The sequence below is a fragment of the Loxodonta africana genome, chromosome 9 (genome assembly GCF_030014295.1).
Source record: "Loxodonta africana isolate mLoxAfr1 chromosome 9, mLoxAfr1.hap2, whole genome shotgun sequence".
Lineage (NCBI taxonomy): Eukaryota > Metazoa > Chordata > Mammalia > Proboscidea > Elephantidae > Loxodonta > Loxodonta africana.
This window is the reverse complement of record NC_087350.1, coordinates 14,597,462-14,614,129: the sequence shown is the minus strand read 5'-3', so window position 1 is coordinate 14,614,129 and position 16,668 is coordinate 14,597,462. Positions and strand designations below refer to the sequence as shown.

The 16,668-nt window shown below is 39.5% G+C and overlaps 1 protein-coding gene across 4 annotated transcripts in view; it reads left to right on the top strand.

Moving 5' to 3' along the window:
* Window positions 1-16,668, top strand: part of FAM120A (family with sequence similarity 120 member A) — a 189,080-nt gene that overhangs the window by 134,771 nt on the left and 37,641 nt on the right. For 3 of the 4 annotated variants that reach the window (XM_010600637.3, XM_064291051.1, XM_064291052.1), the window contains exon 11: window positions 11,239-11,488. In XM_010600637.3, the coding sequence (XP_010598939.3) occupies window positions 11,239-11,488 (250 nt within the window). Of the gene's footprint in view, window positions 1-11,238; window positions 11,489-16,668 lie in introns of those variants that run through there. The other variant, XR_010322931.1, reaches the window with a different exon arrangement.

Here is a 16,668-nt window from a genome sequence, read left to right as displayed (position 1 = left end):
GTCCACCTCCTGTCCTAAGTTGTGATAGCACTGCCTTGGCTCTTGCAGCGCAAGGCTGTTCTTTGTTTGCTAATGTGTTTCAAAAACGTAGTTACCTTTATGCAGAAAACTCTTCAGGGAATTTGTAGTGATCATAACCTGGAGAGCATTGAGTGAACTCAAGACTCGCTTCCCTTTGTATTGCTCACAGCTCTGTGAAAGTACAGATTAAACATGGCTGAATTTGTTTCTAGAGCCTCTGTATCCATGCTTCCCACAAGCAGTAGGTAGTGTATTGTCCCTGGGATTCTGATGAGATCCCCCCCAAGTTTCAGGAAGTTCTTCATCATAGGTATGCTGCAGGTGTCAGACACTATCATAAAGCTGATTAATGTAAGAGTCCGGATCTCTTCTGCCCTCCCACTGTTCTGCAGTTTTAAAACATTACTTTTGCTCTTCCATATTAAAATATACGGAAACATGTCTGATCCATAGTCATTGCCAGGCATTATGCTAGGCCTGGGAGAGGCTGGCTGTCCTCTTAACAGACCATAGGAGAAAGCAGAAGTTTGGGACCTATTCAGCTAAATGGGCCAGCATCTTCTGAGCATAAAGCAAGAGAGAATTACTTCTTTGAAGAAAGACAAACGGTTCTGAAGGGCTGAAGTACACAGCATGGGGGAGTGGGGGCCTGGAAGGTAGGCAAGGGCCGTAGCACAAGGAGGTTTTTTTTTAGTCTGTCCTTAGAATTGTTTTAAGCAGAGAAATGATAGGGTCAGGTTTGCCATTTAGAACCACCTCTAGCTGGGGGTGGAGGACATGGGAATGGAAGAAGAGAAGGGTTGATGAAGTCTAAGATGACTCACACAGGCCATACTTCAGATGGTGATGCCATTCACTGTAATATAAAGCTCAGAGGAGCAGGATTTTTTTCAGAAAAATGAGTTAGTGTCAAGTAGAGTTAAGATGTTGCCTGGGCAGTGAGAAATGAGAGAGTAGGTAACAGTCAGGCAGTGGAGAGCTCTTGTCTTAGTAGTGGGGACAGAAGTCTTATATTCTAGGAAGGTGAAAAGCAAAATGGGGGGAGAGGAGGTGCAGGGGAATACGAGAGGGGTGGAGGCCAAGGAGCAGGAAGTATTTTCAGATTTGCTGAGGTTGGTAGGAGAGCTTGAGAGAGAAAATGTGGTAGAAGTATCTCCTTTCCTTTCCCCTCCCCCTCCCCCTCCCTCCTTTCTTCCCCCACCCGCTCCTGCTCCCCTCCCCCTCCCTCTCTTTTCTTCCTTTCCCTCCATTCCTCCTCCTCTCTCCCTCCCTCCCACCTCTCCTTTTTAGGGATTGGTGACTGAATAGTTTGGTTATTGTTGTGTTATTCTTTTGACAAATGGGTAAGAATGGGAAGAGATGAGGTGAATTTATTAGTGAAAATAGGAAGATTTTATAAAGATATTAGTAGAGTTAGATAAGATGGAAGAGAAAAGCAGAGTCCATGCTTTAGGACCACCTTTCTTGGTGAAGGCAGATTAAGAAGAATTGAGGGGTAAGGATACTATGGGTTTAGTTTGGGAAAGGGAGCCAACTTGAAATAAGGAAATGCTTAGGTCGCAGCTATGGCTGGAGCTTATGAACTGACGATGGAATGTAGGTATTTTTTCCAGCTGCAATTGTTGGCAAATTTAGTTTACAATTTTTTAAAAAGTAAATAAGATTTTAAAAGTAATTTCATAAGCATTTATGTCTGTTGTATGTATTACTCTCTTAGGTGAGAGTCAAGCATGTATTAAAAAGTGAATAATTTATATAGATACATGGTACATGGCTTATGGGATATAAAGACTCGAAGTTTGATGTGTTAGAAAATTTAATTTGTATGAGTGTGCTCATAGTAAACATTAAGGCTTTTTTTTTGAAAGGTCAGTACTAAAACAATTTTGATCTTTTCTGCTCAGGTTATTTATGAATCGAGTTTCGACTTTTTTGTAGGCAAGGGGGAGCCATTGAAGTTGTGCTAAGAGTGCTGTTTCTGTTTAGAGAGATGAGTTAAATAAAGACATCTGGACCGAACTGAAAAGGAGGAAACTCTTAAATGAGACAGAAAGGGTGGATTTAGATGACCATTACTTAGGAAAAATTGAATTAAATCTCTGGAATTTAAATGTTTATTTAAACAAATGTATTATTAATTTTTTTTTTTATTAATGGGCTTTTACAAATAAAAATATACCTCTGTTGGAAAAGATGTGTACATTTGATCTCTTAGTTTAAAAGTTGAAAGACCTTAGCTAATAATAGTTTATAAGTCATTAATTCATCTCCATTAATTGTCACTCTTAATTGGAATACCACCTCTGCACAAGGAAGATTGCTATCCTGAGATCTTTTGTGAACGTTAAGCCTGAGTACTCTCGACTTGCTTAAAACAAACCTTGTGTGAGAAATTAGTATTTGTACGATGTGGTCTTATAGTTCTCACTGACAGTTCATATGTTAAAATTACTCCCTTATAACCTCTTTATTAGATTTCAGCTGACTAAATACAGGCTCTGGTCATGCCATTGACTTAGGTTTCTGAGTTAGGGGTCTCCAGAGAAACAGAGCCAACAGGAAGAGAGTGAGTGAGTGCGTGGGTGCATGTGCAATTGATTTCGATTTTAAGGAATTGGCTCACGTGATTGAGGGAGGCTGGTAAGTCCCAAATCTGTAGGCCAGGCAGGCTGAAAACTCCAGCAGAATGACATTGTTAGTCTTGAGGCAGAATCCTTGTCTTCTCAGAAATCGAGTTTTTGCCATTAAAGTCTTGAACTGATTGTAAATATTACTCTAAAAATACCCTTAGAGCAACATCTAGACTAGTGTTTGACAAAAAAAAAAAAAAAACTGGGCCCTGTAGCCTAGCCAAGTTGACACATGAAACAAACTATCCCAGTTTCATTACTTGAAATACCTGTTCATTGGTACTTATGTTGGTATTCTTAAGGAGACAATACTGTAGCTTCTTGAGGCTCGAGATGAGTACAGTGAATCACTGTTCCAATTGATTTAAATGGGAAAATAGAGAAGTCTGATCAGGCTGAACCAAAGTGGACCTGTAAATGTTTCTCAAGGGTTCAAGGGTTCTTGGATTTGAAAGATGAATGTATGTATTTAAATCTTGTTTATATCCGCTATCTTAGGAGTCACTAACCTGCGGTCACTCTTAGGCTGTAAAAAGATATATAGATGAAACCATATAATTGGCAAGAAGTCATAAAATACATGAAAGTATTCTGTGATGTCAATGTCTTTCTGGTAGAATTGTTCTTAAAATACTCCACTGGCTTTGTGATCAGCATTCGGTAGACTGGTAACTAAAACCTCTTTCCATGGGCTCCAGAAAGAGCCTGTCTGCTCAAGTCGATAATGTAGCTATTTCTGAACTTCAGGTTTTTGATCTAAAATAGCTTTAGAAATTAGGTCATTTCTGTATGCAGATGTTCCGTTAATGGTCACTGTAACCAAAAAAGAATTTCCCAAGACAGCTTTATTACCAGAGAGGGCATATGGAAGTTAAAGGGTTATTTTAAGAGTATTTAACTCTTACTAGATTTAAGACATTTATTCATTTGGAAATTCAGTCTCTTAATTAAGGCATATGCTAAAGTGCTTATGATTTAAGGTGACTTACCACAGTTTCTCTTTTGAGGTCATTATATGATTGAAGTAGAATATCTATAATCAGAAGAATTCCAGCCTTTTGAAAGTCATATTGAATTAATGCTTGCAGTTTATTTTCTATTCCTGTATGTCTATTCCTAGGTTCTGTAATATTGCTTAAAAAAAAATTCATCAGAATACTTACTGCATTATGCTACTGAAAGTCCATATTGTGGAAATCTAAACCTCATCAGTGGGGCAAGCTGAAGAGAACTGTTTACTTCCAAGCACAAGAGGATTCAGCCAAATGGGATGGATGGTGACATAGCAGTTGCTGAGGGAGGAGGGAGAGTAGACTCCGTTTCCCCCAGAAAGCTGTTTCTCTTGCAACTGAAATAATGGTGAGACTGTTCTGTGTAGGACACAGGGTCTGAATCCCAGAACTCTAGGCTCAGGACCCTGCCTTGCTGTGATGTCTTCATTATGGGAAAACAAACACAGTGGCAAGGTGTTTAGACTCACTTCCCTAGTCACTCCTGAATGGGGGCAGTGACAGGCACTAACTCTCTTTTCTTCTACCGCAGAGCCTTTCCTCCCTGCCTGCCCTGCCCTCAGCCACTCACAGATAGGATACTCAGGTTGACACCCAGCTCCTGGTAGTCTTGCCCCCTTAGTTTTCTACCATGTGGTAAATAGGAGAGGGTGCAGTGGTTCACAGACAAGTAAGATAGGGCTCAAATTCTCTATGTTTAAAAAAGATTACAACAGGTAATGAGTAGCCTCGGCTATAATTGGAAAGTTTGAAGTTCAGGAAGTAAAGCTCAGTGATTGCACCTTTTTAAATGAAATCATCTACTGAATAAAATTGACCTGTTTTCTTGCCTTTTATTTCCTATAATATCTTCCCCATTACCTCAAAATTAAATGAGCGAAAGAAGCTTTTAAGAAGTAGATGGACATAAATTATAGACACGTGGGATAAACTGATAGAATTAAGCAAGTTTATATACAGTGAAGACAACTTTTATAAAGGATTTTTCTATATTATGATATTTAATCTATCAAGAAAGGCAAAAAGGAAAATTGATTTTTTTTGGTCCAGTTTGCCTTAGAAATATTTTTGTTTGTGCTAAATATTTGGGGCTGTTTTTTTAAAAAAAAATAAATGAACTTTGTTCACTGTGGTTTGTATTATAAAATGGAATACTTTAAGATGATCAGCATTAGCGTGCTGATATGTGTAAAAATTGGTTATTATAAACATCTTTTTTGCACGAGTTTTATGGAGGCAGTTTACATGTTTATCTGAACGTTTTTATTCTAGGAGTAGCATTAATGAACTTTTTCCTCAGAACTTTGAGTAGACCTAGCACAAGAAATGGTTGGTTAGGAAAGCAATATTTAAGGACAGACAATCTTTGATGGTACTCTTTTGTATTAATACAGTAAAGCCTGTGAGAGCCGAAACTTGACAGGACTAACTTGTTTTTCCAGGCCTTGAAAGTTTTCTGCCTTTGAGTGCAGTCTTACCATTTTCCTGTCGCTCTCTATTAGTAGAAAATATTTGAGTTTTTCTTCTCTGACAGGTTTTTGCCTTACACAGGTTCTGGCTTTTGCAGGTTTTAGTGTATTTACTTCTTATGCCTTTGAACTACCAAGTTTCTAATATGCTGGGGACAATGTAAGTGAAACAAATGAGAAATATGAATAGCGTTTATTTACGTGCCAGTAATACCACATTTTTCTTTGTATTCCGTGACTTACAAAACATTATATATTTTGTTGATGGTGGCTTCAGGCATCATAGGTTTAAGAAAAAAAATCACAGCCTTTTTATTTTTGAGAATTGTGGAGGGTGCTCGCAGACATGTCAGCATTAGGAAGTGTTGAACCAGCTGGAATCTACCCACCGCTTGCACTCTGATGCTGTTTAGAAGTTAGTGAATAGTTTTCCTATTGAAAGAAAAGAAAAGCTCAGCAAGTCAAACAACAGCTCCTCCAAATATGCCATGCACATGTACATCCATGCACACGTATACATCAGAAGTCTAGTTGGCCGTTGTCTTCGAAGTCATTTATCTCTCAATCTTTGTCCTCACCTGTAAGCATGTTGCGTACATGCTCCAACTCTACCTTCCTAAGTCCTTAGCAGGCATTACTAATTAATCATGCTACTCTTTGGCACTGAGCTTAGAGATGTACTGATAATGTGGCCTAGTAGGCAGCCACTACTAGTCAGTTAGGATTGGCATACAGAATGAAACCTGTTTATTATTCCTGACCTAGAATGGATCCCAAAGTCAGCGTCACAACAGATTTTCTGGGTAGTTGTCACAGGTTTAAATATGATCCTAGAACAAGATTAACTTCTGACTGAAAGTAATGGTTTTTTGTTTAAACTGACAGCTTAAGTATAATAATGTTTGTGTCATCTTTTAGAAGTAGGCTACTTCTTGAAAAAATGAATTTTCCAGTCAGTAGGACTAACTAGATAAGTATTCGGTAGTGGTGAAACACAGATTTACTCACACAGCAGTTGCATTAGTTGACCTTTGGGATATTCTTAGTCTGTTCTAAAACAGGGCTTCAAACCAGTTCCTTCCTGTTAGAACCCCTGCTGAGAATTTTGCGTTTATTTCTAACAAGTTCCCAGGAAGTTATACACAAGAATCACCTAGGGATCTTGTTAAACTATAGATCTGATTCAGGATAAACCCGTTGCCATCAAGTCAGATTCTGACTCACAGCGACCCTATAGGACAGAGTAGAACTGCCCCATAGAGTTCCCAGGGAGCACCTGGTAGATTCAGACTGCTGACCTTATGGTTAGCAGCCGTAGCCTTTAAGCACTACGCCACCAGGGTTTCCTGATTCAGGATAAAAAACCAAAACCCAGTGCCGTTGAGTCGATCCCGACTCACAGCGACATAGCCTAGTGGCTAAGTGCTACAGCTGCTAACCAAAGGGTCGGCAGTTCAAATCCGCCAGGCGCTCTTTGGAAACTCTATGGGGCAGTTCTGCTCCGTCCTATAGTGTCGCTATGAGATGATGATTCAGGATAGCTGGGTGGAAATACAAATTCTCAGCAGAGGTTCTGACCTGAACCAGTTCAAAGCCCTGTTTTTAAAAGGCGACATGAACGAATCTTTCTTAAAGTAATACCCTTACAGAGATAATTTTATGCCATGATGCTCTTTTCGAAATCCCAGCCAATGTCCCACTCTGGTTCTGGTAGTCCCATTGCCTTGACACTATTCTGAACAATCCATAGATAACCAGTAATCTTTGCAATACATGACAAAAACGTACTATTGGCTGGGTACTTTGTATTTGCTTATTTCCTGTGAACTGAATAATGTGGTGTAAACTGAGAAACCATCCTCTCCTGGGCAACAGTTAATTTTATGAAGAAACTTAGAGCCCAGAAGAGAGAAGAAATTGTAGTGTGTGATCTCATCTCCTTAAAATGGCTGCCCTCCAGCTTCCCCAGCTCAGGGAAGTCGTAAAACAAAGCTAGGTCTGGTTTGTTTGTTTCGTAATGTGCTGGAGACTGCTATTTGTCAACCTGAAAATTGAATGTCCCTTGGAATTTATTAATCTATAAAATAATTGATCTCACACAATCTAACCACATAACTATAGAGGGGTGCTAGGTGCCTTATTATATTTAATCATCAACATGGTGCTAACCTTCGCTTGCTGTGCCTGAGATGAACTCCTCCTTCAATTCAGAGCCCTGGGCTCTCACGTGCCTCTCCCTGTTGCCCTGGCACCAGGTATTAAGGAAGGAGATAGTAACTTACTTTGCAGCATGGTATAAGGTGTTCAGTAGGTGCAGTCGGTGCTCAACAATAGTTATTAAATGAATGACTAAAGGTTGCTTGACTTTTAAGTGGTGATACACGCAGAAGCTCTCCTGTAAAAATTGGGTTAAAAAAACCACATTTAAAAAAAATGAAGCAAGTTAAAAACAGTTTTGCTTTTTGAACAACGATTTGTGTTAACTCCCATTTTCTCTGATAAAGACATATATTTCCTAAATTAGATTTGAGCTGTTCTTGTCATGAATTTTGATTAAAGTGACTGACTACTAACCGAAAGGTGGGCAATTCGAAACTACCAGCAGTTTCATAGGAGAAGGGTGTAACAGTCTTCTTCCATAGAGATTTACAACCTTGGAAACTTTATGGGATCGCTATGAGTCAGAATGAACTTGATGGCAGTGGGTTTGGTTTCCTTTTTTGTCATGAATGTTAGAGATAGACAACAAAAATGCTTAGAACTGTGAGAGAGAAAACTAATACCTAATATTTACTTCATATCTACAGTCTTACTGTGCACAGTTCTATGCTCATGGTAAGCCCGAAACCCAAACCCACTGCCATTGAGTGAATTCTGACTTGTGGCGGCCCCATGTATTATGGAGTAGAACTGTGCTTCATAGGGTTTTCTTGACTGTAATCTTCACAGAAGCAGATGGCCAGGCCTTCTGCAGAGCCTCTGGGTGGGTTAGAACTACCAACCTTTCAGTTAGTAGCCAAGCACACACCATTTGTGCTACTCAAGGACCATTTATGCATATGGTAGGCACTGAATAAATATGAACTGGTAGTATTTTTATCCCATTTGAACCCTAGTGGTGTAATGGTTAAGTGCTTGACTGCTAACCTAACGGTCAGTGGTTCGAACCCACCAGCCACTCCATGGGAGAAAACACCTCTGACAGACTGCTCCCATAAAGACTGCAGCCTAGGAAACCCTATGGGGCAGTTCTGCTCTGTCCTGTAGGGTCTCTGTGAGTTGAAATTGATGTGACAGCACACAACAACAGTATTCCGTTTGATTCTTTTGCTTTCTTCAGGACATCTGGAGTATTGACTCAGGGCCTGTTAGGAAGAACTAAGTGGCAGTTCCTAGGGGGTATATGTTCATCTATAACCTGAGTTTCGTTGGATCTGAGCATACAGCAGCATGCCAGGTAAATTCAGGCATACTTGGCCCCTCAGAGCCCTAATAGAGAAAGCAAACCAAGGTAGGTTCACAGAACCCTAAAACTGGAATAAATACAGATAAAAATTAGATCTATAGAGTTTGAGAACGAAAATCATCTGTCAACATTTTATTTCTAGAATGAAAACAAAATATAATAAAATAATTGTTTAAAGAGAGACAAGAGCAGAGCTGACTAAATGGAAGGAAAATAAATGGGCTAAGGTAAAGATAGATTTAATAAGAATGCCTAAATGAATACTAACTGGTAGCATTCCATTTACGTCCTGTATGTGTTAGGACTTCTAACATGTATAGCCTGTGTTTGTAAAAATGCAGTAAGTGTATGCTCTGTGTGTGTTGTGTACGCATGTGTGTGTCTGTTTCTAAACCACATGTTGGAGACAAACATGAGCCAACCTAGGTTAACTATTTCTACAACCGAAAATAAAATCTAATCAGTTCTCTTAAATCCTTTGCTACCAAAATGAAGCTATCACATAGAAAAATTAAATAATGCATTTTTGCTTTTTATGGCATTAAAATGAATTCTGCGGAGTAATCTAATAGAAATACAGCATATTGGTTAATAGCTAGTTACATAATTTGCTTTAGCTGGTTTTCTCTTGTTGGGTCTGACAGTAGTGCCAGTCCCATAAGGTTATTGGATTCCAGGAGATGATGCCTAGGATGTGTCCTGCCCACAGGAAGGGCACCTATGTCTGTGGTGGTGGTGGTATGGTGATGATGATAACAATGACAATGATGACAGTTCTTCACATATCACATGCTGCTGTGAAATGTCTTTGCAACTGTTCTTTGATGTAGCTCAGGAAAAAAAAAAATGGTAGTCTCTTAGATTGTACGTCCAAAGGACAGGGTCCAGTTAATGACATAGACACACATTATTGGTTTTTAATCTGGCATGGAAAAATATTGAATAAAGACAAATAGACATGTATTTATACATGTATATCTGTGTTTTGACTTGATGGATTTTAAAATAAGCATTTTAAGTATTTAAAATTTTTCTTGAGATTTTTAAATATGAAAGATAGTCAAATGTAAATGAAAAGAATTTTCCTAATGACGAAACTACCTTTTTTTAAAAAGGAAAATATTTAGTAACTGTATTTATACACCTGTTCAAAGAGTGTGCTTTGTGTGAAGTTGGCAACATTTAGAGTTAACTTTCCAAAACCAGTGCCTTCGCTGATGCTGTGGCCAGTGGTGTGTACACGTGGCATGCCTGTGTGTGTAGCCACTGTTAACAGTGCTTCATCCTTGAAACAATCTGTTGTAGACATTTTTTTTTTTTTCCTGTTGGTGACAGACTATATACAAGTATCTAACTGTTGGTGGTTTTCGTAACATTTTAAGAGATTATTGTATTGCATAACTAAGACTAGGGGTGGAACCTAGTCATTCATTCAACCTTTGCCAAGATTTTAGATTCTTCAGAATCTCTCAGCTGCCATAGACATTACCTTAGGTGGATAAATGTTATTTGGATAGAAATAGTGTATTGAAGATCAATCAGAACTCCGTGCCAGCAGCTGTCCCTGGAAGGGGCTGTGTGGTGATGCGGGCAGCCAGCTGGGGGCTTTGGGCTTGTGTCTGGCAACCAACTGGGCAAGGGACCCCTCAGGTTCCTGTTTTGGTTCTGATGTTTATTGAACTAAAGTGGGCTATTGGCTACTTACGAAATGTGCAACCAAGTTTTATCAGATTGTTAAATCAATGCAGTTAATGAGAAATCTTAGCATATTGATGTGCAGTGTGGATTGTCTTCATTGTATTTCCTCATCAGAGTTTTTTCCTTAATTTATGTGGGAAAATGTACATGTTCATGTGTTTGTAAGAATTTATTGACTCTAGCAGTGGTAATGTAATTGTGGATACAAGGTCATTGTTTTTGTAACATACCAATTTAGAACTTCTTGTTTTTTTGAGGTAAAATGTTAGAAAATTTTACACTGTCTTGAATTTTGCTGAATATAATTGCTGTGTGCTGGCATCATCTAGAATTTCAAAACTTGGAATATTCCTTCTACTTGTGGTCTCACTGGGCTTTTTAAATCTCATTACAGTGTGGTTAGTCCTTACCAATTTTTAAAATGGAGTTTAACAGATATGTTTAAGTAGGATACCCTTAAGTAGTTACCAAATGCAAATTATTTCTCAAATCTAATTTGTGAAAGTATTTACGTAGTAAAAGGTATTAGCTATCTAAATTGGATTTTTCATGTTAAAATAATCAGATCATTACATACATCTACGAATTAGACCAGTTGTTTTTAATGGATTTTAAATATTGACCAGATTTTGTCAGACAATCTCAATTTGTTGTACATATTAGTTATATAGGGAAATCAAGTCACGATTTGCTTGAGAAGAAATCTTTTTGTAGCCTAACTGGAAATATAAATGATTCATTAAATCACGAAGAATAGAGGGGCAAACAAAATAGTTTAAAGAGTAGAGCTTTATGATTGGTGGCGTGCTAACAGGAGAATGCATTATTATGTGAGAGGTGAAATCTTCAGACTATAATTGTTAGAGTAATTTATTTTGGTTAAGGCTTTAAGTAGGTAAGACTGGTGCATAAATGATTTTTTCTCCAATTTTTCCTTTCTGTAGTTTCACCAGTGATAATTAAAGAATGGGCAGCTTACAAAGGAAAGTCTCCTCAAACCCCTGAACTGGTGGAAGCTCTTGCGTTCAGGGAATGGACCTGCCCCAACCTGAAGAGACTCTGGCTGGGGAAGGCAGTCGAGGATAAGAACCGTAGGATGCGAGCCTTCCTGGCCTGCATGCGATCAGATACACCAGCCATGCTTAACCCAGCAAATGTGCCCACTCACCTCATGGTGCTCTGCTGTGTCTTACGGTACGTGCTGGGTCACGCTTTGGGTGGGGAGTGGAACCGGGCACCCCAGAACTACCAATGCACTTGGAGTAAGTTGGGGTAGGTTGGGTGGCATCTTTATTGAGAGTTCTTCCAGACATTGTGTTTGCCTTCTCAAATATGTGTTCCGTATAAAGTATCCAAAGTTTAGGCTCAGTGGAGTCACGTTGTCTGTGGAAATTTATCTTAATCCCATGTTTATGTATATCATTAAAATATAGGCCATTTAAACATAATATATATTTTAATTTATACTATATAGTATGTGTATAATAGGCGTATTTGATAAATATATTTGGTATGTAAATATTATATAATATTTTAAACATAGTTTATTCTTTAAATATTGTAATTTCTCCTACCAGTACCCCTTTTCTGCTCCAGGATCCCACATAGTTGTCCTGTCTCCTTAGTCTCTGGTCTGTGACAGTTCTTTATCCTTCCTTGTCTCTTGTCATCTGGACGCTTCTGAAGCTTACTGGTCAGATACTGTATAGCATGTGGTCTTTTTTCCTCATGATGAAATTATGGTTGTGCATATTGGGGAAGAAAACGCCAGAGGTGATGTGCCCTTCCCATCCCATCGCTCCAGGGGGGTACGTGATATCCACATGACTTATCACTGGTGGTGCTCACCTGGCTTATTTGGTTATGATGGATCTGCCAGGTTTCTGCTCAGTGAAGTTGCTATTTTTCCCTTTTGTTTGTAGCATACTCTGTTCTTTGGAAGCAGTCACTACGTCCAGTCCACAATCAAGGGGTAGGGCATTAAATACAACTTCATGGAAGGGGGAGTAGCTACACAATTTATTTGGAACTGCATAATTTTATATTGATTATGGACTTGTGTATATTTATTCTATACTTTGAATTATTATTTTTCTCTTTGTAATTAGTATTTTTGGAGAGATAACTTTGAGATGAAGCATGTTACCCGGTCTCTCTTTAAACTTTCACCCACTAATTTTAGTATCCATCAGCGGGGTCTTGCCTAAAGCAGTTATTACTGTGGTGTTCTAATGGTGACTTTCTATTTCCCTTTAAATTTATTAATTGAAATTGTCCCTTCTCTTTTATTTATCTACTCAATCATTTATTCATATCAGTATAGACTCATGGCGGTTTTATTCTCTGGGTTGCAGTCCAATCTGTTGTTTATTTTGTTGCTCAAATAATTCCAGCTTTGACCATTGGGAGCTTTTTTTAGGTTGGCTCCAGTGTCCTTTTGACAAGTTCATCATCATCTCCCCGCCCCCGCCCAGCCCCCAGCATTTCTTTACTTTCTGGCACCATAAGATGCTCATGGCTCGCCTTATGTTTTCCCTGCCCCAGTCCTAGAATCAGCCCTTCTCTGAGGAGCCCTGGTTCTCTTCAGTGGAAAGTAGTATTTAGAAATCACACTCTGGGTTGTAGATGTGCTCATTATTACCAGGGTGTCACTGCTTCTTGACCCTCTCAGCAGACAGAGCTACAAATGTATTCGTAGACACTGCTTAAGTTTTGAAGTTAATTTGAATTGTCATGCATACGTGAATGATGCATTAGAGTTTTGGGGTTTTTTAAACAATATCAAACTTAGAGAAAGATTGCAAGTACAGTACAAAGAGGGTTTTTTTTTTTAACCTGAACCATTTGAGTTTGCTGACATGACACACCATTATCCCTAAATATTTCAGTTTGATTTTCCACCAAACAAGGATATTTTTCTATATAACCATGATATAGCCGTTAAAATAATTGACATTGATAATTTATTACTATTTACAAAATCTGTTTCACCAGTTGTCCCAGGATTGTCTTTTATAGCAAAGCAAAAGGATCCATTTCGGAATCTTTCTTTGCATTTAGGTGCCACATCCTTTTGATCTCCTTCAGTCTGGTAAGGTTCCTCTTTCTACTTGATTTTCATGATAACACTCTGGAGAGCACAGTCACTGTGGGCTGTCTCTCAGGCTGACCTTCTTGCTGTTGCTTCCTGACTACACTCAGCTGTGTGTCTGTGGCAGGAATTCCCTAGGAGTGGGGCTGGTTCTCACTGCATCCTGCTTGGTAACACTTAGTGTCCATCTGTCCCACTTCTGAGGGTGCTTCCTATGACCTCCTGGTTGAGGTGGTGTCTACCACCTTCTCCACTGTGAAGTTGCTCTTTCCTCTTTGTAATAAATATTTTGTGAAGGAAGTACCTTAAGACTACGTAAACATTCTATTCCTCCTCAGATTTTTTGGGCATTCATTTATACGTTTATATCAATATGGACTCAGAGTGTCCTATTTAATTCAGTGGCTTATTGCCCACTACTACCATCATTTATTTTGATGCTTAAATTGTCACCTGTTTGGCCAGTGGGAGCCTTGTCAAGCTGGGTTCTGTATTCTTTTGACATAACCCCATCATTCTTTGAGTTCTTCTTTACTTCTCTGCAGATGTAGCCTCAACTTGTACTTTCCCTGCCTTAGCTCTGGAATCATCATTTCTCTAAGCATACCTGGTTCCTTTTAGTGGAGGATGGTATTTAGAAACAATGATCTTAAGGTTATGTGGGCTCATTGCTTTTGGAGCATTGCTGCTCCCAGGCCGTCTCAGTGTGGATGTATACTTACATACATTTGTATTTCTGTTCCTGATTAAGAACAGTAAGTTCACACTGGTACCTCTAATTGACACCATAGCCTTTATTCTAGTTTTCTCCCTTTCTGTATTTCATATTTTCAGAGCGTTTGTCTTTGACATTCAAAAACTTGGGTCCGATTATCATAGATGCTTAATGTGCTTACTTATTAAGTTCCCTGTGTGTAATCCATTCTCCCATTGCCTCCCTCCCCTCCCTTTTGAGTGCCTTCCTCACCCCGCCTGGGCTGGGCTACCTTCCTCACCTCAGTTGGACCCTGTCATCCCAGGGTAAGCTACCTCTTCCCATGCAGACCCCTTTCTCACCACGCTTGGCAGGCCTCCTGTGCAGATACCTCTGACACCCCCACTTTGGGCCACCACAGCTACCCCTGCTGCCCCTCCTGCTGGGCCCTAGCCCACCTAAATTGCTTTAGGAAGGGAGTGGCAAAACTCTGCTTATAATTTTTTTCCTCCATGATTTCTTAAATTTATGACAAATTTTAAGGCCAATAACTTAGAAAAACTTCTCCTTAAATATGTTGAGGTTGAATGAATAGAACACAATGTATCAGTTTTTTAATTTTATTTCCATTGAATAGCTGATGGGTAAGAGTAGGTTTTTGTTGTTTGCTTTAAAATCTCCAGGTTTCCTCTGCTGAACTCTGGAAGGTATTCAGTAATGGATAATTAATTTGTAAAAACGGCTTTGGGCAGTATCTAACCTCCTCTAACTTCACAAGGGGAAAGGAGAACCAAGATCAGCAGTGCAAGGCTGACTCCTGTGAGGCGGAGGCCAGACAAGCCTCCTCTCTCTGCCCTCTTTACCAATTCTTACACCAACTGTCCCTCTCACAGCACACTTTACTGGGTTCAATAATTCATTGCAGTGGTCACGTAGAACTCACAGACCATACTCACAATTATGGAGCTTATTAGGGAATAACAGTTACAATTCAGGCTCAGGAATGCTTAGGATACAGTTCTTCCATCAGGACAGCCTCTCCTCAGCTGTACTTGCAGGCATTCGTCTCCCTGGCCCTCGGCCTCTGCCCAAAGGCACTCAACTTTCTCATTCCATGGGCTGGGAAGCCTACCACGCTGTCTCCTGCTGCCGGGTCCCTCCCACTACTGGTTCTTCCCGCTACCGCTTCTCACCATCTTCAGGGTTACAGCTCTCTCTCTCTGTCTCCTGCTTCCAGGAGCTTCTCAGCTCAGGGATCTCCGGTCCAAAGGACATGCTCTCCACTTCTGGCTGTTTTTCCGTGATGGTGGTAGGGTCCTCATCTCTGCTGTGGAATTGGCTCTCTTTTAAGGCAAAACTGACAAATCCCCTTGGTGGGCCACAATTACATATCACAGTCTTGCCCAGTCACCTCGGTGGAGTTATAAGACTATGGCTAGAAAGGCCACACAAAAGTAATCAATCACATTGCACAATTTAAGAACATGTTTTTATCAATAAAGACCTTTCATTAGCCAGAGATTTAAGATTAAGACTTTGGGTGCTCTAAGATCAAATTAATAGTATTAAATTTGGTTACATTTTTAGTATTTTTCCCTTCCAAATTTAAAATGATGGTTGACCTTTAATCACATGGAAAATCTGACTCAATGACATAACTGACCAAAGATGACACTCTGTGATCACTAGTAAGGGCAGAAGCATGCCATGTGAGCCCATCCATGGCTTTTGCAGCTGGCACGATCACCTCTTGGACAAAGTAGTGGCTCATGATACTAATAAAATGTGCTGCTGTTGTATTAAGGAAGCATGAATCTTTTCACATTATTTAGTATAAAAATCCTCTTGTAGTTTCTTTTTTAATCTCATGTTAAAGATCATACTCCTTAACATGGTGATGTAATTTAGTCTCATCTTCATGTCTTACTGCTTTTCCCCATGTTTGTCCACTCAGCCACTCATTTGGTGAAGACCATGTAGAGTACCTGTTCTGTGGCAGCCACTGCAGCATGCTGGGGGTGCAGTGGTCAGTAGAGAAGGCAGTGTGGCCTCTGTCCCCTCTCCTGCTGGCTTGTCTTGGCTCATATTGTTCTGTCGGCCTGGAGTGAGAGTCCTTCCTCCTCACTTGTCCCATCAATACCTCAGGTCATCTTTTAAGCACTGTCAGATGGCCTTCGCAGTGTTTTCCCTTATTTTAGTATTTATCCTTTTGCCCCATTTTAAAGATAATCTTTATTTTCGATTTGTTGTTGTTTTTTAATTTTTAAAAGTTCTCATTATAGAACTTTTGTAAAACACTGAAAAGCATAAAGATTAATGAATTTTACTTGTAATCTCATGTTATGGGTTGACTTGTGTCCCCAAAAAATGGGTGTCAACCTAGCTAGGTCATGATTCCAAGTATTGTGTGATTGTCCACCATTTTGTCATCTGATGTGATTTTCCTATGTGTTGTAAATCCTGCCTCTATGATGTTAATGAGGCAGGATTAGAGGCAATTATGTTAATGAGGCAGAACTCAATCTACAAGAGCAGGTTGTATCTTGAGCCAGTCTCTCTTGAGACATAAAAGAGAAGTGAACAGAGAGA